This window comes from Ambystoma mexicanum, chromosome 10 (assembly GCF_040938575.1).
Source record: "Ambystoma mexicanum isolate Mex_15411 chromosome 10, UKY_AmexF1_1, whole genome shotgun sequence".
Classification (NCBI taxonomy): Eukaryota; Metazoa; Chordata; class Amphibia; order Caudata; family Ambystomatidae; genus Ambystoma; species Ambystoma mexicanum.
The window spans coordinates 506,095,046-506,121,147 of NC_090932.1; the positions used below are offsets into that span (position 1 = coordinate 506,095,046).

At 46.4% G+C, this 26,102-nt stretch overlaps 1 protein-coding gene across 2 annotated transcripts in view; it reads right to left on the reverse strand.

Moving 5' to 3' along the window:
* The window catches only part of LOC138491514 (kyphoscoliosis peptidase-like), a 336,578-nt gene that overhangs the window by 73,907 nt on the left and 236,569 nt on the right, over nt 1–26,102 (reverse strand). For both annotated transcript variants that reach the window (XM_069618052.1, XM_069618051.1), the window contains 3 exons: nt 18,642–18,750; nt 2,727–2,844; nt 896–1,084 (listed from right to left, as the gene is read on the reverse strand). In XM_069618052.1, the coding sequence (XP_069474153.1) occupies nt 896–1,084; nt 2,727–2,844; nt 18,642–18,750 (416 nt within the window). The remainder of the gene's footprint in view (nt 1–895; nt 1,085–2,726; nt 2,845–18,641; nt 18,751–26,102) is intronic.

The window sequence follows — 26,102 nt, forward strand, 5'->3', positions numbered from 1 at the left end:
TGTAGCTGGTGGACAAGGCCATAGTGAAATATTCCAATCCAGAGGTCTGCTGTATTGTGAGATACAATAACCTGACTGTTCACTGTGTTCAGATAAAACCAACACTGACTCATCCACCCACTGACAACGTTCAGCTTAGTAGGTGGCTACCAATCATAATCACCGTTCAGCTGGTGCATGATCTGATCATGATCATGGGCATATGTGTAGAAAATGGTAGATAGAAAAAACAGTGAGTGTGACCGGTGGATGCAAATACATGTTGTGTAACAGAGGTTGAGAGTACATGCAGGAAGCTATCCAAGAGGGAAAGAAAGAGGACTAGATGAGAAAGCTGAGAGAATGCCTGCCAGGTAAATGATAGGGAGATCAGATACAGATAAAATAGCCACACAAATCTATCACAGATTAACGCATTTTCTGTTCTTAACCAGGTCATGCTTCAATTTGAGGCAGGGTCTCTGCAGCACGCTCCCCCGCCTGTATTCTGGTGATGGACGGATTCTCAAAAGGGATTCAGCAGGCTGATCAAAGCATTTTTCAGTCAGATTCAGTTTTGTGAATCTGCTCACCGATAGAATGAAAGGGGTTTGTCCACTTGAGAGGGAGCAAGGGAAGCAAAAGTGGGCACAACAACTTTGAGAATCAATTCCACAATGTGTTAAATGGCATCTACTTCTTGACATGCAACAGCACAATTAATAAACTGTAACAGGAGGTCTGGTTTACACACTGGAGAATCTTTAGACGCAGCTTAATTTAACTATGACCTAGTGCTTTCTCTCATTTGTTGCACAATGGGTGAGATGCATAGCAGAAAGACAAAGATGCATGCAGTTGGCTTCCTAATCTCTAGCGCTTTTAGAATGTGGAGAATGGAAAGATTAGCACTTACTCAAATTTAAATTGAGTACAGTTGTCGTTGACATTTCCTGCTGCCCATGTGCTGTCCAGCAGGTGCCATCGTCCTTCTAGGTAAACAGCATTCCAGGCATGGTCTGTATTGCCTGAGAACTTCTGTCCAATGAGATAACCATACCCTTTGGAGTACCCCGATATCTGCTTACACTTCACTCCGACAACACTGTAAACGATCAAACATATTAGCAAAATCCTTGCATGATTAGAGCACAAAATGTTCCCTGACATCCAATAGATTGTATGGCATGGAGACATAGTTAAGTAAGTTGAAAACTTTACATAATCTTGATGCCCTAGCTATTTGGAAAGCCGACCACTCTTAGGTAGACTAACACCCCCAAGCTGCGTTGGTTGTAAGTATCTCTGGCCCTGAGTTGTTGACTCATGTGTGTAATTAGATAAATCATGCTTTGCTGTAGTCCCCACTATCACCACAGATTTTTTGTTTTACTTAATATTACCTATTTTTTTTGACCAAATCATTTATAAAACCAGCTCGAAAATCCTTATTGTCATCTTCCAATGTTGTGATTTCAACCAGAATTTTGTTAGTTGGAAATCTTGTCCAAAACATTGAAACGTCAGGCTGAAACTTAGGAATCTTCCGTTAAAATGTCCTTTCTTATCCAGGGCTTACAGATGACTCTAGAAGCCCACTGTGAACAGGGGAAATAGAAGTAGGGTAAAGAGAGTTTCAAGAAATTGTCTGGCAGTGGGTGAATGGATGGTCTCTGAGAATAAAAAGGTGGGTTGGCGATTTAGCCAGATTGAGTGTACATCCTGTTTCAGGGATGGCAAATGGGAGGAGGGGTGGGTGGTATTAGATGCTCACACAATGAATGCCGTGCAAAAGCCAGGGAACCCCACATGTGTCACAGGTATGAGCACTTAATAATGTGTCTCTCGCCCTAGTGAAATTAGCTTATGTTCCCTGTGGTGCAGTCACCCAAGCAGTTTAAAGTCAGACCATGGGTTCTGAAGCATTGCTTGGCCAACTTGGCCAGCATGAGTGTCACAGCCAGTTCCTTAGCACTCCAGAGGTGGTCATCTCGCTTAAACGCTGATGTAGGTTTCCTGTATGTTCCTCTCAGTTGACAACAGTAACTAGAGTCATTCAGAAGTGTACTTGGCAAATGCCCATCTCTCATTCCCCACCCCTACCCCCCAGGTTATGTCTGGACTCTGCAGGTAAATGTACTCATTATTAGGCAGAGAGGCGGGTATTGGTAGAGTATGACTGCAGATACAGTGTGACTGGAAACTCTCTATGCAGGCTCTCGATCTCTTTGCTCTCTGTCTCCTTTTTCACTGTCATTATCTGTTTCTTTTCCAGATCTCCCTCATCCGACTCATCCCGCCTTCGCTCTCTGACATACTCTTTACCCTTCACCTCTCTTTTCCTCCATACATCTCTGAAGAAACTTCAGGGGAGTACTATTAAGCACAGCACAGAATATCTACATATTATTAATATATTCTGTATTTCTCACAAAAACAGCAGATACATGAATATTCTTTTCTGTAGAAATGCAATCAAAACCCCAGAATGTATAAAAATGCAAGACCTGCGAATACTTCTGAGCACCATTGCCAGGACAGAACCATTTATTGTTAGAAAAAATAGTACGGCCAAGACTGTAAATGGAGCAGATCCCCTCCACCCCCCTAGTCTCAGATCACATGTGTATTTAGCAATAAGGGTCTCAGCTTTCCTTCCTTTAGCTTTACTGGGAACAGCATCCTACAAACATTACCATGTTACACATTTTCTATGCACCATATATGCGTTTTCTCCTTTCGGTCACCTGCACATTTGAAGAAAAAGCCCAGCGTATCCTGCACAGACGCCCTTCCTCGACTGCAAGATGTCTTTGGGATCACCTGATCGGGCTGCTTTATTATGAAATCCCACGGTGTCATACTCTGGAAGAGAAATACGTGGTACATTTGTATTAATAAGTGCCTCCAAAATGTATTAACCCACTCAGTGCCCAGTAGGGTGTCAACATTTTAACCAGATTTTTCAGCGGTGTTGGGAACAAAGAGTTCCTATCCCTTCATCCCTTCCACCCCATTTAGGATTATATATATTAGTAAGGTTTCATTTGTAGTGCAATTGGCTTCGTTTGTATGAGGGCAATACTTTATTTGGAGTGAGTGTTCACTAAAATTGGACTTTACAATCTTTGTAGGCTTCCCCTTTTTAGTTAGTAACCTTGGCTCTATTAGAAAGTGTGTTTTTATTCAATTCATTGTTGTGTGTGCGTGCGTGTGTAAGTGCGTGTGTGCGTGTGTTTGCATGCAACTAGTTCTGAACCGAGCCAAGCGACTCATCTGCAGCTTTAACAAAGATTACCATATCTCAACAGCTTTAAATCGTTGAAGTGACTCCTAGCAGAGGAGAGATGTAGAATAAGTGATAGGGCTGTTCCCAAAGGGATACTGTCCAAACAGGTAAAACAGTACAATCAGTGCAGTGCCAGGGCCCAGATACTTTCGAGCATGCCTGTTACACATTGAGTTTGGCAGCTCCCAGTCCTCTGCTGCCATCACCCATGGGCTGCTCTCCACAATGTCAGGATACTTGGGATTAAAGCTGTACTCTCACTGGCTCATTGGGATTGATGGATAGACTAACCAAAGCACGTGTGTATCCAGTGATAATGTCACGCGAAAAATGGCTGCCAGGTGGAGAGATTTTTTTCAAAATGCAGCCTCCAGACAATCAAAAAATGTCCCCAAATATTCTATGATTGGAGGTAATAACATATCATTATACCCCTCATAGAATATTTGGGACTTTCACAGCGACATTATCACATGGAACCAGCAAGTGTGCGTTTTACAGATATCAATCAACCTAACACAAAATAACTCAACATGCTAGTTGTGTCTTGAAGTAAACAACATATTAAAGTGCTTTTTAAAACACATCATTGTTAAGATGTGGCTGATGTGGCTGATTCTATAAGTGTCAAGTGGAACATGTTAACCATATATCCACAGAAAAAGAGCAAATGTGCTTCCTCCTATAGAAAATTGATGAGCAAATTTAGGGAAAAATTATAACTCAAGTAATGATCTTCCGTGCAGCTAGATCCCTCTGTGTAGGTTGGCACTCATGACAGGCACGGCTCTTGAACATTGACCGTTTTCCCCATCCTTTGCCCTGTGTTTGTGCTACTGGCATTGTCACTGTCCCATCCACAAGCACGGAGGATTGACAGACATCTTCCAACTCAGTGTTCTCCCTGAAAATGGATAACCAGCTTTGCCCCGCCCACCCAAATCATAAGGTTCATGAATAACAATGAGCTGGCCCATGATTCAGAGACCCTAGCAATTGCACTCTAGTTGCTTGATGTTTGACTACGACGACTGATAGTTGAAACAATAAAGATGCCAAAACACCACATCATAATCAAACTGAGCCTGAGACAAGTGTCAGGGCTGAGCCTTTCACAAACATCCCCACAAATTAAGCACTGTACAACCAGAACTATAAGATCCTCCACCACACAGCGACTCACAACAGCTCCATTAAAAAAAAGACAAAACCATCAGCTATTCCAATGATCCCTAAAGTGGTAGCTCTTCCATAATATGGCATATTAATCTTAGAGACCACTCCAGGTTTATGCACTAGCCTGCACGGTTATGTTTTTTTTCACTGCACTATAGCAACCAGGAAAGGACTACTTGAATCCCTAATGGTCTGTGATTACCCTTTCAGAATGGGGTACATCAGACATTTGGTCACAGTACATGAAGCATGGCAGAAACTGGGGGGAGGGCAGAAACTAGGGCAGGCCTGGCTTTGCTAAAGACATTAGTAGGCCTCTTGACCGAGGCAGAGAGGGTCCCTATTGCACCCTGGAAGTGGTATGCCTCTGACCATGGCACATGCCTCTGACCCGGCCATACTATCACAGTATTGAGAGAGGGGTTGGGAATATGCCCCATACTGTCCCCAGGTTCCACGTTGTCTAGCAAATGGTTGGGTCTGCCTGGCCTCTGCCCCCACACACACCCTTAGGGCTAGGCAGAGAGTGCCTTGTCACACTAGGCCCCTTCCACTTATGCAGTATATAGATCCCAGTGGTTTCCATGGTGACATTAAGCGTATTATTGGATCAAATTGATTATGAGAGAAGTTCGAACGTGATGCCATTTTCGATCAGGTGAACAATTGTTTATTATAGATTGTTTTATTTTTTCCTTGTCTTCTGTCTTTAGTGCCTTAGAATATTTTGAAAATATATCTTCTTTAACTGGTGTGTGTGTGGGGGGGGTGTGCTTTGAGCAAGGTGAATTGTCTTTCGTGTTTTGCAGTGTATTTCACATTTTGTGGTGTCCCTCTGGCCCTATAGCACATTTATGAATATATTGATATATGTTCTTTTTTTAAATTAATATGACCCAATTTATGTTTTTTTCACGTTGTTTCCTTTTAGGGTAAAGCTTTAACGAGTTGGTGTATATCATGTTATTCTGTGTCATGTTCTGTGAAAAGGCCTTTGTACTGAGCCATTCTCTTCCATAGTGGTCTTCCAGTAGAAAGGCTTCTGTGCAGAGTGTCCAATTGTTCCACCACAAGACGTAGCACAGTGGTCCATGTGGGAAAGGAAGAGAGAAAACATATGAGAGGATGGGTGAAGCAGAAGTAGGATGAAGGGTCAAATGGAATGTTTTCAAGCATGCCCTTGAAGTGTGCCAACTTCTTCACTAGATACAGGGGGTCATTACGAGTATGCCAGTAAAACTGTGGTAAAACTGGTTTGACAGTGTTACCGTTACCACAAGGTATTGTGACCATGCGCGGACACGTGCACCACCCTGCTGGTAATGGTAATGCAGCCGAACCAGTATTACCAGCAAATACCTGCATTCGCCAGAAACACGGCAAACAAACAGCAGTATCAATGATATTGGCGAGAAATCTGCTGGTATTACCGGCAATGGTAATGCCATAGCCGGCAATACCGGCAGTGGAAATATATTATTTCTGCTGCCGCCATAACGGGAAGTGCTGCAGCGTCCATGTTTAAAAACTCAATCCATTTCGAATCCCCCATTTCCTGTTGCCATCCTGTCCTGCAACCAGTGGCATCATCATGGCACAACAGAAGAAGGCATGCCTCTCAGAACTGCAGCTGAAGAAGCTAAAGCTCACTTAGCCAGAGCTCACTGCACTTGCTGACGTAGTCATGGAGAATGCTGTGGAGCTATTTGGGTGCAGAAAGCGCAAGACCTCTGCACAAAGGAAGATGGCCATATGGGCCGATATCATGTCAAGGGTGTCAGCAGTGGACACTGTACCCCGCACTCCCAGGAACTACCACAGGCGGTGGGATGACTTAAACGCGAGGGTGCACAGCCTCATATCCCCACATAGGCGGGAGAGTGCTGCCAAAGTAGTTGGCATGGTGGAACCCTCTCAAACTCATGCCATTTGAGGAGACGGCCAGCTCTATCCTCCACACAAGGGCATCAAGGGGATTGGCAGCGAGGAGGCCAGAACTGGGTCCCATGGTGATGCAGGTGAGTCCACCTGGCCCCATGTACATGTGAATGCCATGACTATTAGCATTTATCCCCCAGCAGAGACATACAATATGGGCAAGGGAATGGGTCACCACATGGCCATCACTGAAAATGCAGAGTGAGGACAAACATGTGCCAGGGAAGGTGGGGAAACGTAGCCAGGTACATGCATTGTAGGTGTGACGTGAATACCAAATTATGGGCACATAATAAGCACTCAATGCGTGCCATGTAACTCCATAGCGCCCAGTGATGCCCACTGCACAGACAACATGTCACCATAGCAGACCAACAGACAATGAGCACATGTATGCACTGTGTACACCATCAGCAGGCACTATCATCACGTAGAAGTGGCAGCACCCATCCACGGATACAAGCCATGCCAATCATGCAAAATGGGAGTCCCTGACCATGCCAATCATGCAAAATGTGAGTCCCTGGAAGCCTGCAAACAAATGCAGAAGATGACTGACAGCATGTCATTCTATTTCCAACAGGAACACAGTCCACGGGCAGCGACGAGGCAGGACACTGCAGGCACATCAGCTGCCACCAGCAGTGCAGAGGCCAGACACCTTGCCAGTGGGAGCAGGCAGAAGAGCAGGTCTAAAAGGCCACCAGCAATACCCCCTCCACCCAAAACCACAGTGGAAACACCAGCTACCATTGAGGGTGACACCATTACTATGGTCATGCACAGTAGTCCACCCACCATCCAAGTAGGTGATACAGCTGTCACTGCAGCCACCACTGCCATGCCACAGCCACCATGTGCTGTGGCACACACCAATGCTGTCCCGGCAGTGGTGCACAACCGTCAGGGTTACAGCAAGTCCATATCTCCAACACATGCAGTACAGCCACTGGTATGTTGTGGCAGGGCCCATGTTCCTACTATCTCCGATGAGGAAGAGGCGTAGTAGGATAAGGAGCACGACATGGTTTATGCATTTCCATGCTTCAGCCCAGAGCCACCACAAAGCCCACACTGCCCAACACCTCGTCTGTGACCACCATGTGGGCAGTATTAGCGAGGCTGGAGGCTGATGAGCACCAACAGGCATCTATAGAGGCACCCACGGGCCAGCAGCAGCATGAAATTCAGGCCATTCTTGACTGCCTGCAGGGGTGTACCCGCAGGATTGCCCTGTCTCTCTGCCATGCCACCACTTCCATGGTCTCACTGGGACAGAGAGTTCGGGAGCATACAAAGTCAACCTCTGCCGAGTCACTCAACCAAGCCATACAACTCACCCCGCAGTTAATGCGCTCCCTGGTGTCAGAGCCCTCCACCTCTGTGACCCCCCTCACAGAGGGCACCCTACCTGGTGCCCCAAGGCCAAGAGGCACAGAAAGTGACAGTTGGACACCGCTAGGGTGTTTTGAGGGTGGGTTTTTGGGGAGGGTGTTTTGAATTTGAGTTTTTGGGGAGGGTTTTTTGAGGGTGGTTTTTTGGGGAGGGTGGATGCTGTTCTGGTGAAGGTTGTTACATGTTGCACGTTCTTGCATACGAATATGTTAACTTGAAGCAACGCTAGGACATTTCTTATTATGTGCAAGTGTTTAATGTGATAATTGGCAATTGAGCAAGGGAAGTGCTTTGAGATGGTGCTCAGAAAGAGTTGTTTATCAGTTCCTGGTGAGCCAGGCGCCCCTCCCTGGACACTACCCGCTCAGAGCATGCATGCACAGCAATCACAGGCACTGTGTCGTCCTCCTCAGGGGGTGCCATGTCCACAACCGCGGGCTGGGGAATGTTCCGCTGTATGCAGATATTGTGCAACATTGCACATGCAAGGACAATCTGTCCCACCTTGTCAGGCCTATACATAAGGGCCACTCCAGAGCGGTGTAAACAGCAGAAGCGAGCCTTCAACAGGCCAAAGGTGCACTTGACACAGACCCTAGTCCGTTCATGTGCCCGGTTGTATGCAACCTCCTGTGGTGTCTAGGGATTCCTCCGTAGAGTCATTAGCCATGGAAGCTTGGGGTATCCAGAGTCACCTACAAGGGCAAAGGACATAGGTTTCAATCATGATGATCTGTGGATGCGTTGCCTGTAACAACATAATTTCCATATAGTCTGTGCATGCAGGTCACATATTTTGTCACACAACACAATTTCACATTTCAGTCCTTGCATGTGGATTCAACTACTCAGGGGGCGTGTGTAGTCTGTCATGGTGCGTCTTGCATACTGCTCATAGCCAACACCTGTTGCTTTCATGGTCTGCGATTGGCAGGGTGGCATGCCATGGTGGGTGGTTAGGGCCTGTGCATTGCTCCCATGCATGATTCCTGGTGGGAGTCTGGGTTACATGTGCAGGTTGTCTGTGTGGAGTCCATGATGGATTCATATACATGGTGACCTGAGTACATGCCATGTCAACTGCCAATGTTATGTCCCTTAGTTGCACTTTAGCAGAATGTCATTGCATGTATGCCAGTAGTCTTCACTCCTTTACATGACGGACACTCCATGAGCTGGATTGGTGTTTGTGGGCCATGCATCTAGTCGTTCGCCAAACCCCTCAGGTTGCACAAAGGGTGTCTGGGGATGGCCAGGCTATTCAGAATTTCAGGGAGTCGTTGAGGCAACTACTCTCATTGTGGTACATTGTACTGTGTGGTTTGACTTTGATTGGATGATAATCTTGATCATTGGTGATTTTGCCAACTGCCCCCTTGACCCATTTCCCCTTGACTCTTGGTGCACCCCCAGACATGCTTTAGACACCCCTAGGTGAACCAACCCCCCCACTTCCTTAGATGCTGCAGGATGTGTCATGTTGCATGGTGCTACCTGTATTCCAGTGTGTGTAGCTGGCCTGTTGGAGTAACATCACTTGGCCATTTACTGCTGTACCGTGTGTCATGTCCTACTCATGTGTGTTGCAGTCTACCAGGTGCAAGCAGGTCCTGCATGTACATAGCCTTGTATGGGCCTGCATTCCCCATGTGTGTAACCCCCCTCACATTGTATGTCACTTGTACTGCAAGATTAGTGTGATGGTACATGTACTCACCCAATATCCAGGTATGTTGGCCACTGTGCCCCTCCATGTATGCTGGCAGCGTGCTGTTCCACAGGACCATGGCATCATGGGTCGATCCAGGGAAGTGGACCCAGCAGTGCGTGATGGTGAGGTCTGCAGCACAGGTGCGAGTGGAACTGTTTGTGATTCTGGTAGACCTCCTCTGATGCCTGGGGTGCCACCAACTCTACATCGATAAAGTCCAGGGCTGCTAGCACATTGGGTATGTGTGCCAAGGAGTACAATTGTGCCTTTGTGGCATTCACCTGTGCCGGGTTGGTGGGTAGGGGAATATACTGTGACCCATGGTACAGGAGTGCTTCCAGCACCTGACTGAACACATTCGAGAATGTGGGCTGGGAGATGCCATGCAGAGTGGCCACAGAGTGTTGCAAGGTGCCTGACGCAAAGTGCAGGACCGACACCAGCTTCACCAGCATTGGAATGGCTGTCCTGATGTTGATCATACAATTTAGTCCTAGATCAGAGTCAGCAGCACAGCGATTGTCACCCTGTTAAGCTGTTGCAGGGCTGTCTATGATGGTCCATTATGAGACCCGGACCCTGGGTATGGGCGCTCACCTTGCATGGCGTCTCCTCCTCACCATCCTCCTCCTCCTCATCTCCACTGCTACATGTTCACTGTGTTGGTCCACCAGCCCCTGCAGCTCAATGTGCAGCTGGAGCAGCTGCATGTCTATGCACACACACATCAGTGGCAGCATGGTGGTGTTGGAATGTGTGGTTGGGGAGGTGTGGCCCTTGTGCACCCTTCATAAGTGCATTGGGTGCACATTTGGCTTCCTTTGCATCACCTGTATGCATGTACCCCCTGCTTTCAAGTGGAGGTATCTCTGCCTTGCTTTTACTGGTATTACCAGCAGAAAAATTGCGATATTGCCAGTAATACCGTTGTGCCAGTAATACTTATGCTGGTTATTCCGTCATCGGTTATACCGTTGCTGGACTTTCCTGCGCCATTATCACCGGTGCTGGAAATAGCAGCGATGGTATTGCCGCCGACCCGTGATTCGCTGGTACGGTAAATGTGGCGGTAAACAGGATTACCACCACTTTACTGTATACCGCCATACTCGTAATGACCCCCAAGAGCCATAACCACTGGCAACTTGGTGGGAGAGGCAATGTAATAATCTCTGTTACGTGCTGTAGGACAATCACAGAAGTAACTGCAAGTAGACGGTCAGATCATAGGATTGATTAATTCTCTATATTAAGGTTGTATACCTCTGAAATATCTATTGTTACCATGTCTGCAGACGTAAAGGATCATAAAAAGTGATATTTCTGGAATTGGTCTTCTATGCTCAGTTTGCCAACCTGAAGAAAATCTAATGGAATGTAATGCAATGTGATTTAGTAAATTATGCCATGTTAGAGATATTTTATTCTGCACCAAATTAGCCCTGTTTGGTCTCAAAGTGCCAAGGTTTGTCTGGAAGTCAGCGTATTATGCCCGTGCCCAGGAATATGTGGTGAGTCCAAGCAATGATCCAAGTGAGTCAACTTAAAACAGAATTTAACCAAGCCTTTATTCAAACATAGGCTCAGAATGAGGATAGAAAAATATATATACGGTCTAGGGGAAATTGCTAAAAAAACAAAATAACTGCTCTGGAAAACATTCAAAGGATGGCCCAACACAGTGAGGGTGGCAACGTGCTCCCAATCAAAAGAATCTAAACCTAGTCTTAATTAGTCCTCAGCCTCCGGCGACACCCGTGCCCACATACATGTTCCAACAGGATTGGCTACCAAAAGGCTCCATACACAAAGTTCTGACCAGCAGAAACATTCATAAACTATCACTATGATGTCTAGCCCTATACTACAAGCAATCCACCAACATGTGTTCCCTTGGTCTCCAATTAGGAGTACTCACAGTACCAAAGGTTTTCCCACTGTAAAGCTTCTTCTAAGCTTCCTGGCACTTTCTCATCAGGCGGCTTCTTCTCCACTCTCAAATTTTGCTGGTCTCTCTCAGACCAATAATTTACTTCCCCCAACTCTTAGGAGTCTGCTGGCACCTATTTCACACAATGTCTTATATCAGTCTCTGAATGCTCTTTGCATTCCTCTCACCTTGTTTCAATGTTTCCACTATCAAGGTCTTGCTTGCATTCCTTTCACCAGCATTTTACTTCGCCAGTCTATAGATTCCTCTGGAATCTTTCTCTACAGGAATAACTCTCACAAATCTTGGAATTCTCTGGATGTCCATTCAACCGGGTACCACACATCTCATGCCTTCCCCAGTTCCTTTCCACCAAGTCTCAGACATACCTACCACCTGCAGGTCCAAGACAACAAATGACTACCTGCAGACTCTTTTATACCCATGAAGCTGTAGGTTCTATTGTAAACTGACCCTGCATTGTCTCATTTTTTTTGTTCTCTGCATCCTTTTCCTGATTGGCCAGGCAATAGGGGATCAATCATTTCTCCCCTTAAGGGATTAAGAAATGCAGTCTGCGAATGTATAATTGGGAAGAGGGGGTCTTCGGCAGGGATGCTCAACTGGTTTGGCCAGATGGCCAAAAGTACTTTACGGGCTACCCTAAGTGGGCTGGAATATTGACTTAGAATGCAAATGGGGTAGGGTGTGTGTTTGCTGCAAGTATGGTTGGAAGATTAATGAAGCTCAAGGTGGGGGCCCATGTAATACAACCATAATACTAAAAAAGTGGAAATCACTCATTGGAAAGGCCATGTTATGCAACCGTAATGCTATAACCAGGGAAGTCACCTATTGGAAAGACATCAGGATTCACAAACAAAATAACAAATGCTTTGTCACTTTAAAAGTGCATATGCTGGAAAAAGACAGACGTCTCCAGAAGGTGTTTAACAAATCAGACAGATGTTTTACCCTACTTTCTGCTCTTTGGTATGAGGCAGATAATCTGGTTGGCTCTGTTCCTGATCCCCCCACAACAGCATGGCCTACTCCAAGCACCAGAATGGTACCCACCCTCCTTTACAATGGCATGTCTCCGTTGCTGTAGGGACTCCTGTCTGAAATTATAGACTAACTTGGATTAGAAAGGGTCTGTAAATAAATATTAGATCACCAAAATAGGTTTCTCAAATCTAATGCCCAAAAGGTTTATACATATGCCATTGAGGTATTTCAGTGGCTAGTGACCTTTTGGGCATCATATTTGAGAAAGCTCTTTTGGTGATCTGATATTTGTTTACGGGCCCTTTCTATTTCAACAGTCAGTCTATATTTAGTCAGACAGGAGTCACTACAGCACTTTAACTATATTGTTGTTTACATTCGTGGTTTATCATTGACTTTTTAGCCATAATTGTTGAATTATAATTGTCTTTGTGTATGTATCTATATAATTGTGTGTGTTAACTGTGATAACCACTAACTTATTTTTTAAATATTTATTGCTTAAAATGTGCTATATTCATCAAATTGTTTTTCACTGTCAACTGTTTTTCCATGACATTGAATATATACACCATTCTTTAACTTTGGATTTGTATCTCTGCGCATACCAACCATCTCCTGATCTCACATATGTGTTTCTGTTACTTTTGATTGCGGGGGGAGGGGGGCGTCAGGACTGCACGTATTATCCATATTGTTTTTCCCTTTTTTCTTGAGGCATGTCTCAGTTGCTGCCCATCATCTCCCCACAAAAGGATGCGTCTGTTCCCACCTGCATCCTCAATAGCACGGTAACATGGAAATCTGCGTCACAGCGGGCAGGCTTGTCACAGGCAATGCTGCCATGGTGGGTGGGGTGTGTGCAACAAGATTTATAACTTTTCTGGCAACAACCAATTAAATAGTCACTCAAGCCCACAGTGCTAGCCTTGTATTGGTACAGCACACACACAATGTGGCTCGTAAGACATAAAGGGCCTCATTATGAGCCAGGCGCTAAGTGTTTAACAGCGCCGTAAAAGGCTGCGGCGCCGTAAAACACCTGGTGCCTAATTACGAGGTCCCTTTGCGGGACCGACCTTAACGGTTGGTTTTACCAGCCGTTAAAGTAGGGACCCGCAAAGGGACCTTGGTGCTAATTACGGTACCGCAAATTGCGGTACCGTAATTAGCGCCTTCCCTATTCCCATTGAGCCCTATGGGGCAAAAATGGGGAAGGGCCATGGCGGCATGGGGAATTACCACCCCACCAACCTCGGAATGGGGTGGTAATTCCCCATTCCGCCATGGCGTACTCCGGCATGGACCATGGTGCTAATAGCACCATGGTTTAGCGCCAGAGTCCTAATGAGGCCCAAAGTATAGTATGTAGGGTCACAATGTTGCAGCGCAACAAAGAATTTCCTAATTAAGTATGCCCCATTTCTTTCCTGTTTCTCATGGGCTGCACGACATAGGGTAAGTCTTAACCGTCGGTGGGCCGCCAACCACTGCATAGTGGGCCACATTTGACATTAGGTTGTGCGTGAATTTGTGCACCTGTGGTCTATATGCATGTGGCTCTCTCGTTTTACTGTTTGTAAGGCTTTGAAGGCATGTGTGACTCTCTGTGCCATCTTAGAAACTCTGTGGGTTTTTCCTGTATCTCTGTGGCATTCTGCAGTCACGGGCTGCCTTCTACCAAATGCTACTGGCGTTTGCTCAGGTTTACACTGTGAGTGAACAAGTGATTTGATTCCGCTTGGGAAAACCGGAGCATGGGTTGTCCTGATGTGCCGTCCCCTTCATGCTATTTTGCTCTGCGGTTTATGGTTTTCCTATTACATGAATTCTGGGGTTCCATGTGTTTATAACGAATTCACTAATAACAAAAACCTTTTTTTGTGAATTAAAAAAATCGAAAAAATATCCCTCCAAAGCCTGTTTCCCTAGCATTATTACCCTACCCCAACGCCCTCCCACTTTTTAATCCCTTATCCCACCCCTCCATATATACTTTTACCCAAAAATTCGAAGTATTTTAGTTATTTTTTATTCACTGAAAAAGTAATTCGTTATTGTGAATTCGTTATTATCACTGTATAGCGAATGCTGGCATATGTAGTCACTTGTAGATGTCTCTAGCCAGGGTCTCCCCATGGGTTTCTGACTATTCTGCACCTCTGCGGGGATTGTGAGTCCGGGGAACCATGGTCCTTTCAGCATCTGGCAATTACCCTGATAACTGAGTGTCACCCAGGCCCCTGACTCACTCCCCTCATAAGGGAGTGTGAGGAGTGCCTCAAACTCACTCACTAGAATATCCAGACTATCTGTAGAAAAGGAAAGGAAAAGGGGTGGAGAAGTCAGGGAAAGAGGTTCCTTATACAACAGGAGGGGGTTTAAACAGAGGCAGGGCAGGTTAAATGTAGGATAATATTTGTCATAGCTTGGGTGCAGGTCACTACAGTAGTTTTAAATCAGCAATGCTATAATTAGGCAGATACATTCAAAGGTGTACGAAAGAAAAGTGAATACTTGCATGGGGGTACTTTTACAGAGTTAAACAGGTATTAATAAAAGTAATGTACGTCAAAAACCTCAACAATTGAAGTAGACACATTTGAAATATATGCCCTCCTGAAAGTCAATGTTTCTGGATCCATGGAAATCACATGGTCAAAAAAGAAATTTGAGGAATATTTGTGGGCATGAAAATACAGATGAACTTTCACCAAATTTGCAATGAGAGTTCTGATGTGGCCAGATCAGTTGCATGCAAGATTTGGAGAATTTTCATGGATAAGAACAAAGTGTAAACTAAAGTAGAAACAATCTTTTAGTTTTCCTATGTAAAGTGTAATGAAACCTGAACTATAGAATTGTGACTTCAAGTGTATGATATTACAGGGCCTGCGATAGCAGCCCTGAAGTTATGGTTAAGTTGCCCAACTCATGGAAAGAGCACTTTTTGGGCGGAAAAAATAACTTTAACCCACCCAACTCCCCCTGGACAAATCATCAACAAAGTTTGCAAAAAAGGTATATGGCACCCTCGAAACGATTCTGCATTTGGTGGGGTTTCGTCAAGGGGGTGCAAAGTTATATGGGGGTCCCAAATTGTGTGGAATTAATGAATGCCAATTTATTAAAGTTTTGAGTAATGTTATACATGGAATAAATAGCTAATAATTCAAGACTTACTATATACTTGTGTTAGTACAAACAATACATATGAAGACACACAATGCATGCAGATCAGAGTCATATACTTGGAAACTAAAGTAAGGAAGAAAGAAACATCACCAGAAAATATTAATAACATTAAAGTTCATCATCATGTATACAAATGCAGTTTCATTGAATGGCTCCAAAGTTATAAGGGATCGAGTCTATCTATAAGTCTTCCAGCCACAGACAGCCACCCCCACCTACCCAATCAAGGTAATTATCCTCATGTTGATTGGATATTATGGAAATAATGACAATTTCAGATTCTAGACTGTGCATTGATAGTCCCTTGTGTCTTTTTGTTTTTATCACAGCCTATGATGCAACATCAGCTATAAACAGTTGTACAAGCATGAACTGAAACTAAATTTCAGAGTTACAACTCTGTGTGTATTTCTAAAGAAGTAACAAAAATATTTGTCACCTCCTGACAAATGTTCGCCATCTACTGGAACAGAACTGAAACATGTTGAGCTGAATGTCTAGTGCAATTAGCTTATACAAGATACGTGTTAACCAGAATAACACAGAGACAATACCATGTCAGTTTAGAACATACATTGCATATGTCTGAAGTACCATCTAGAAATCCTATTAAAGTGGATCATACGTTTGCTTAGTTTAAGTCACCTCTTTAGATTTTTATTGAAGATTTTGAGAATTCTCCATTTGGGATCTTTTTACCGATGGATTTTTGAATTATATGGATTTAATAAATATATATTTGTTTTGATTAATTAGTTGTCTATTGATTTGACTGCTCACCATTACAGGCTGTGATTTCTCGAACCCCTATTGTTCTCTAATATGATATGATATGTTATGTTATTTATAACGTCCGCAAAACCCAGAGGTGTCTAAGCGCAGACCTGGGGATCAAACCTGTGTTGCTCCGTGTCATCTTGCTTCCAAGGCAAGCACGTTGCCCCTGAGCTATCACTCCGAGACCGAAATAGGTTTTATATCCGGGAAGGGGTTGGAGTGCTTGTTTGAGTTTTACCCAAACATAGCAACCCTGAAGTCCCTTTATTTATTTCTATCCAAAGTTATAAGCCATGCAAAAACTGCTTTTCATCAACCCTAAAATGCTGAAATATGCATGGATATACTCAAACTTTAGTCAAGTTCACGAACATCCCAGCAATGTCCCTGTTCACGTACTTCACAGAAGAAAAATCCCAGAGATATCTGGCTTTTTATGGTATAATCCATCCCATCCTCATTACTCCTCACCTCCCCAGAGATTGTTTCATTAGTTTGACAAGTGTAATGTTGTGTTTTTGTATCTGCTGTTATCGCAACGTTCACAGACTACCCGTGCAGTCGACGTATCCAACATGGCGTCCGTTTCAAAGGTTTTGACGCACCTCACATTTTTAATTGACCAATCAGCGGGCACATACAATGTCTGTGAATGTCATGCGGCTCTCTGTTTGGTCCAGAGGTGTCTGTGGACACCAAACCAGGAAATGAGTCTGCGGACTGGACGCAGAGATCACTAACTCTTTTGGACCTATTGCTCATTTTAAAAAAACGATTGGATAGATTTACACCTAATTTTCAAAAGTACGCTTTTGGGACCAAGCCCCCACTTCTCGCGCAAGTTTGCAGTGAGCACAAAATTGCTTCCATTATATCGATGAGGATTTCAAATGTTTTGGGACCCCTCTATAACTTTGCCCCCCCTTGACGAAACCGCACCAAATCTCGCAAACCTCATTCCGAGGTGGCCATATACTTTTTTACACAGTTTGGTGAGGATTCGTTAACCGACGCCAAAGTTATAAGCTGCCCAAAAACTGCTTTTTCTATGAGTTGAATAACTTAACCATACCTTCACGGCTGCTACTGCAGGCTGTGTAATTAGCCTAATTTATTAAAATATTTAAAGTTTGGTATTGAACATGTTTTGTATATATATAATATTCAGTGAAAAAACTTTGTTGAAGGGACGTTATAGTTAAAAGTAAAATCGAAAAACCCCCAGGTAAGCTAAGCAACTATAACTCACGCCACCACTTTGCACTGCTAAGACTAACACCCAGGACATGAAAGATGACATCACAAATGTAATTGATGACATCACATATCTGAGCCACTTGTTGCTGCTAAGACTAACACCCACAACATGAAAGATGACATCACAAATGTCATTGATGACATCTCAGAACTGGGCCTCTTTTTTCTGTTGACTGACATATCTGAGCCAGGGGGTTTTGTTCACTGACAGTCCTAATATGAAAATTGAAAAGGTGCTTATATATCTAGACGTTAACCTTCTTGGGGCAATAAGCAGGCCTCAAAATTCATTTGTATACATAGCATTGATGTCGTGGGTGTTACTGTTAGCAGTACATGGCAGTGGTGCGAGTCATGGTTGCATAGCTTACCAAAACCTCGTGAATTTCTTGGGTTTTTCGATTTTACTTGAAACCATAACGTCCCTTTAACAAAGGTTTTTCACTGAATTTCTTAGGTTCTTGTTACTGTAACTTAACCATAACGTCTCTTTAACAAAGTTTTTTCACTGAATACACACACACGCACATACACTCACCCACTGAAGGGGTTAACTATCTACACGTGGAACATTAATGCTTATCCCTCTCCTCCAGGCAGCATCTCCCAAGTCTCCTATCTGAGCGTGTTAGACACGCTTATAATTTCATAAAACAACCAAGAGAAAAGAAATATGAGCAACATATACTGGCTAAACATAGAAATGCAAAGTAGAATTTTGACTGTGAGCATAAAAGGGAACATGATTGCCAAGGGATCAGCGAACAGATAGAGATTGCGCCTGGAAGAAATCCAAGAATCTGGAAGATAGTTCATGGGGGAAATCTCAGAAAGGAGAAGAACTAGAACAAGTGGTGTGAGGAACCAATTGATCATGAATAGAGTGGGCAGTGGAGCCAAAATTAGGCAAGTTAAAATCCCAATGAGAGCAGGAATATGTAAACTGCCAGGAAACCATTAAATACGCCTCCACCATCAGACCCTACCTATGTGATGGCAGATCCAAATAAAGATGGCACGGACTTTTTCCAGCTCAGTGTGTGCTTCCTGGAGAAGGACCATGACCAGATTCTCCACACTGCCCTTCACATCAACCTGTGCAGAGAGACAAAATGGATTCATGAGTTTGTGAGGTCGAAAATGCATTCGAATTGCCGACTGTCACACTCAAATAATGCACATTGAATTTTCAGAAAATGTTTAGTTGTGCTCATGATAACATAAGCTCTCACAGAGTGACCTCTCCTTCCCAAACGGAGGGCAGGAGCAGACTCTGTGTGCTCTTCTAGATAGGTCAAAGTACCTGCATTGTGTCTTCCATATTACTGACGAGCCACCCACCAGGTATGTTATCTAGAACATACATTAGGGAGGTGGGTGGGTGTTTCATCTTTGCGGTTCAAAATGCATTATTGAGGTCTGTACAGCAGTGTCCCCGTTACGTCTACAAACTATCTTAAAAGATGTGAAACGAACAAATCTACAACGATCAACACTGATCAAAACAATTGCAAACAAAAAGATGCCCGCTAGCTGTTTTAAGAATAGTGTGATGGAATAATAGAATATTAAAATAAAGAACTGGTTTTAAGAAGACTACACAAAATGCTTTGGGAGGCGGCCATTACACCGAAGTGCTAATAACAATGATGAGATTGTTCGGCCGTACCAGTTACCAGGTGGTAACAGTCCATCCTTCATGTTACTAGTTCCGGAGTTTCCCTACATATGTTCATAGCTTTTATTTTGATAATTATTTTTGTTTCTTTAGGTGTTTTTCCTTTGTTTAGTAATTGTGGAAAAATCATGACGTAGAAACACATGCATAAGTGGTGAAAACACAGAAGAAAATGTTCCCTTTCATTCCTCTTGAATTAATGTTATGCTATGCCTTAAGGGCATTCATTTTCATATAATTTCAGAAGCCTGTGGTAGTTTATTCAAACTTCCCTATTTTTGGTGTTTACTGTAGTTTCATTCATGTTTTGCATCCTTTTTCAAACATATTTTTCTGTCAGTACAGGCTTTGGGGTTTAGTCTACATGTTGCACTGCTTTGTCTGGTAGCTCATGGGATAAGCGTTCGCCTGAGAAAGGGCTGTGGGATGCAACAGGGACTGATATATGAGATATCCACCCCAACAGAGTTACACCGAGAGAGGTCCGAAAAGAGACTGCCATTCCAGTCAAATGAGTCGTGTGGCATAAAACTTCTGGCATTTCCATTCAAAAAACCTCAATCCGTCTGCTGGGGTATAGGCACGCTCCACACGGCTATACTCCTCCAAGTTGTAACTGCCTGCGGGAGGGTGGAGTCAGGACGAACACTCAGAAGATAGTAGCAGGTGCCTTGAAGCAATCAGCCCAGCAAACATTTACCCGTTAAGCCATTCTATCCTCACCACTCTCATTTTAAGCTCTTTTACCCTGCTACCTTTGACTGTACTTTTGTCATTTTCTCTATCTCCTCCATCTCTAACCCTCTTCTCCATTCTATGTTAATGTGTCAGTGTTTATTCATTTCCCCCTTATCTGCTCCCCATAGTTGTTTCAACTTATTGTTTTACCCTCAATTTAGCAAGACAATGGAGTTATTTCCATCAGCAGTGGGCAGCGGCGGCAGCACACCAAAAATGAGGATGGAAAGATGCCAAAGCCATGAATGACCGTCTCATCGACATCCTGTTTCAGTTGATGTTGCAGACATCATAAAGGATGCGTTCTTTTGGACAAAAAATGTACTTCCTGTTTCAGTTGATGTTGCAGAAATCATAAAGAATGCGTTCTTTTGGACAAAACATGTAGAATCTATCGATGCCAATACACTCTCCTATCATCTGTACTATTTCTGGACGTGATTGAGCCATCTTAACAATTCTTTACTATATTATCTTACAGTGGAGAACTAAATCAACTCCTTTAGGGCCAAGAATATGCACAAAATAACTTTATCTGTGTCAGGATAGTCATTCACCACAATGTAGCCAAATCTCGGAGTAAACACATATGTTAGTGTCGCTCTCGGAGGATCAAACGTGTTCAAAGTAAAGGTTCTTCAGATCCTGTTTAGCCCAGGCCCTGGCCCCACTGTTAGTTTGACACAACGTTGCAGATGTGGGGAAGAGGTGATCCAAACAAAGTACAAAGAACATTAAATAAAATGTCTCTCATGATTCTACTTGCAGCTTCTCGGGGTCCCTCACGTCAGCCTAATACAGCAATGTACCAGTCACTAGAATTTGCAGCCTCCTGGATGCTGTTATTCTGCAGAGAAGAGATGTTGGGGTGCCTCCTCCCCGCAGTCCCATGTCTTCGCTGAAGCCTGATGGTTATATGCAGTAGCTGTCACAGTGGGGCAGGCCTTAAACTCAGACTGTGAGCCATAGGAAAACAGGAGGCCACCCAAGGCTGGTTGTGGGGGTTCTTTCTGGCTCTCAGAGTCATAGATTTCATTTAAAAATAGAGTAAAAAGACATGCAGTTTGCAATCGGTTTTCTATGACAGCACATGAACAACTCCAATAAAAATACATCACCAACTGTGTACAGGAGCACTTTCCAATGCATTTTCATAATGACTTTGCCCAAAATATATGCCAGTATAATAAACGTTCCTGCTGGCTGGGCCCATAGATGCCCATGCAGGCTGCACTCATATATGCCAATATTCCCATATACGAATTTATCATGTTGGCTATGCCAGCCAGTACAAAATGGCATGACACAGTTAGAAAGTATATCTAGACCGGCTTTACGAATGTAGGCTAGTCTAGCCACATAATAACACTTATAATGTTTGTATTATCCTTGATCCCCAGGAAAACATGTACTGCCACAGTAAGAAAGTATATGCAGAATGGTGCTATCAAGCTAGGCCAGTGAAACCAAGTAGGACCTATCACATTTGTGTTACCCTTGATACACAGCAAATAAATGTGATGCCACAATAAGACTATATGGCCAGACTGGAGCCACCAAATTAGACCGGTCTTGCCAAATAATGCCTATGCTTGGTTTACCCATGATGCCCAGTAACAAATGCCATGCCACTGTAAGAAAGTATAAGCAGAATGGCATCACACATGTCAGCCAGTCTAGCCATGTATTAAAATGTATCATAATTGCTTTACCGTTGAAAAACAGTTCCAAGAAATTGCTGCCACAGTAAGACTATATAACCAGATTGATGCCACCAACAGAGTTCTGCCCAGCTACGTAACAACACTTAACATGTTTGCTTTATCCTTGATGTACAGTAAAACAATGCTATGCCAAAGGCAGAATATATGGCTAGAATGGAACTACGAATGTAGGCACATCTAGCCATGTAATAACACTTATGTTTTCTTCACTCTTTATGCACATTAAAGAATGCCAGACTGGCAGCAGCCTCCTCCTTCATCTATTCCCCCCTTCCTTTCCTCCCTCTGTCCTCTTTCTTGCACTCAATTTTCCTGTACCTGGTTTACTCACCCTCACATACACCCTCCTCCTATTACACTTAACCTAAGTCACTCCCTCCACTCAGTATACATGCACTCTCACACCCAAGTACCAATTTCAGTCAGTCAGTCAAACAAGTTTATTCGGATGTATAAAACAACCATTAAACGACAAAATACACATTATAGCACAAATCCAAGTTACAGTTTGAAGAATCCATCAAACCCAAGATAAACAAGATCAGAACACGTAAAAGGAAATGCAATCTTTACACCATAACCCAACACCATAGATCAGAAAATATTTAGAGTGGAAAAAAGAGTCAACCCCAAGGACCCCATTACGTTACACATGGTCCCTTAACTTGACCAAGTGGTCACAAGACTAATTGTCCGCCCTTGTCACTCAGACGCGGCCCCCCACAGGCCTTTTACCCAGAGGAGTACAGTTCGCTCCCAACAGGACAGTACAATGTGTGACAGTTCCAGGTGGGGCAACGGCTCCCAAATAGGGGCACGAGCTAATTGTAATCCCAGTATATGGGGCCCGCACATAACCCCCAGATCTTCTCAAAACTTCCCTGACCATTTGACCATTCCTGAAGACAATTTTGACAGAGTCAGAGGGGTTTATACCTTTGCCTGCCAGTCTGACGCACCCCACCAACGCTTCCCTGGTCACAAAGGGACAGTTCCCAACAGAACGTAGCCAATGAAGACATTTGTTTGAGAGGGCATCCCTTGGTTCTTGCCTGCCCAAAGGCAACTTAGGTACCCCATGCATGAAAACCGTAGCAATTCTTTTCCCCCCATGTACAGGACTCTTGGGGCTGCGCCCCCTTGGACAGAAGCCACGTGCTCTGCTCCCTCCCTCCCTAGGAGGATTGGTTGTCAGGACGCTTGGGGGACTCTCCCTCATCACAATTGGTTCGATGCTCCCAGTGGGGTGGCCCCTCTCTGCGTTAGGGTGCATCAGCTGGACAACCCGAGTAGGGCTCATTGATGCATTGGCGGTCCTTTCGCAGGGTGGAATAATTGAAGGTAGCTGAGGGGGGTTGAGTCCCTTGCCAACTGGGGGCATACTGGAAGACTCCCCCGGCGGGTCCACTCCACCCTTCCCCTCCCCTCTTATTCCCCGGGCATCAATCAGTACCAAAAGAAGTTTCTTGATGATTGCAATTTCAGAGAGCACTTGTGCACAGGAGCAACAGCCGACAGTATGCACCTCCTTCTGTAGAGGAGCGGTGGAGGAATAGCTACCGTGGGTGACGGGTTTGAGAGCCCTGAAGGGGGTTAGATGAGAAAAGGAGCAGGACCCTGAGATCGATGCTAGTAAGGTCTCGCTCCATGAGCTACAGGTGGAGATAGGCGGGAGGTTATCTTCGGTTGCTCCAGTGGTTTCTGTGTCCAATAGATCCAAAGTGGTAGCAGCTGTGGCTGGGGGTGAGCAGACGAAAATAGGGCCCGAGGTAGGTGGGAGAACAGGTGGCAGGTGTAGGCTTACAATGGGCGAACTGGGTTGGGGGGTGACAGAAACAACAGGTGCCAGGGATGCAAAAGGAAGAACTGACACATCACCAACCCCCCCTATGCCTGTAGAGGCATGGCTTCAGAGTTCCCAGAATCGGTGGGCAGAGATTCTTGACAGACAGTGTCTTCGAGCTTCTGAGTTGGGAGGGTTCCTTTGCAGCTCTGCATTGGGAAGTTAGCCAGATTACTGGAAATCCCCCCCCGCATTTGGTTTCTGGGGTGGGTGCTTTTGTACCCTCCACGGCATATGTAGGCTCTCGGTATACAGGGTCAGTATCAGAACATAAGGAGGCCGCGGTATGGGACTTTGCTTTGGGCCTAGATTTTTCGGTTGCACCCTGATGGCTACTTCTCTTGATGACCAGGAGTTTTCTTGCTAGTGTATGCTCAGGGGCTTTGGACAGGGACTCAGAGGACTTAAAGCAAAACGTGGGCGGGGTAGATGGCGTGGTAGATGGCAGAGAGCCAGCCGGTTTCGTGGCCAGTTTCCTTGGTGCAGCATGGCCCCTAAAGGACCTCAGGGACTTTATTAGGGACATGACGGAGCCCCTCAGAACTGACCAGTAGAGGGCTGTGCTGAAGTCCCGGGTCCGGGTCTGGCCCCAGCAGGTTTTCACGGGCTCTGCGCCGTTAGGTAAGAAGACACCAGCAGTCCCAGGTGCAAAACACTTGTCTGCACTTACTTTTTCTTGTCGCCCCCGTCCGATGGCCAACACAAGGAGTGCCGCCCTCCACGTACGCCGAACACCAGCGGCGCCAAACACCGCGCCCTTGCCCCGCAGCGGGCTTCACCGCTGCGGTGCTTGTAGCGCCGTGATATGTCCAGGGGGCGTGGCCTCCACCAGGAAGGGGAACGTCCCTCCAGGGACCCAACACCAGCGGCGCCAAACACCGCGCCCTTGCCCCGCCGCGGGCTTCACCGCTGCGGGGCTTGTAGTGCCGTGATATGTCCAGGGGGCGTGGCCTCTGCCAGGAAGGGGAACGTCCCTCCACGGACCCAACACCAGCGGCGCCAAACACCGCGCCCTTGCCCCGCCGCGGGCTTCACCGCTGCGGGGCTTGTAGCGCCGTGATATGTCCAGGGGGCGTGGCCTCCGCCAGGAAGGGGAACGTCCCTCCAGGGACCCAACACCAGCGGCGCCAAACACCGCGCCCTTGCCCCGCCGCGGGCTTCACCGCTGCGGGGCTTGTAGCGCCGTGATATGTCCAGGGGGCGTGGCCTCCGCCAGGAAGGGGAACGTCCCTCCAGGGACCCAACACCAGCGGCGCCAAACACCGCGCCCTTGCCCCGCCGCGGGCTTCACCGCTGCGGGGCTTGTAGCGCCGTGATATGTCCAGGGGGCGTGGCCTCCGCCAGGAAGGGGAACGTCCCTCCAGGGACACAACACCAGCGGCGCCAAACACCGCGCCCTTGCCCCGCCGCGGGCTTCACCGTTGCGGGGCTTGTAGCGCCGTGATATGTCCAGAGGGCGTGGCCTCCGCCAGGAAGGGGAACGTCCCTCCAGGGACCCAACACCAGCGGCGCCAAACACCGCGCCCTTGCCCCGCCACGGGCTTCACCGCTTCAGGGCTTGTAGCGCCGTGATATGTCCAGGGGGCGTGGCCTCCGCCAGGAAGGGGAACGTCCCTCCAGGGACCCAACACCAGCGGCGCCAAACACCGCGCCCCTGCCCCGCCGCGGGCTTCACCGCTGCAGGGCTTGTAGCGCCGTGATATGTCCAGGGGGCGTGGCCTCCGCCAGGAAGGGGAACGTCCCTCCAGGGACCCAACACCAGCGGCGCCAAACACCGTGCCCTTGCCCCGCCGCGGGCTTCACCGCTGCGGGGCTTGTAGCGCCGTGATATGTCCAGGGGGCGTGGCCTCCGCCAGGAAGGGGAACGTCCCTCCAGGGACCCAACACCAGCGGCGCCAAACACCACGCCCTTGCCCCGCCGCGGGCTTCCCCGCTGCGGGGCTTGTAGCGCCGTGATATGTCCAGGGGGCGTGGCCTCCGCCAGGAAGGGGAACGTCCCTCCAGGGACCCAACACCAGCGGCGCCAAACACCGCGCCCTTGCCCCGCCGCGGGCTTCACCGCTGCGGGGCTTGTAGCGCCGTGATATGTCCAGGGGGCGTGGCCTCCGCCAGGAAGGGGAACGTCCCTCCAGGGATCCAACACCAGCGGCGCCAAACACCGCGCCCTTGCCCCGCCGCGGGCTTCACCGCTGCGGGGCTTGTAGCACCGTGATATGTCCAGGGGGCGTGGCCTCCACCAGGAAGGGGAACGTCCCTCCAGGGACCCAACACCAGCGGCGCCAAACACCGCGCCCTTGCCCCGCCGCGGGCTTCACCGCTGCGGGGCTTGTAGCGCCGTGATATGTCCAGGGGGCGTGGCCTCCGCCAGGAAGGGGAACGTCCCTCCAGGGACCCAACACCAGCGGCGCCAAACACGCGCCCTTGCCCAATCAAATTCCTGTTCACCTGTCTGCATTTTGTCTCG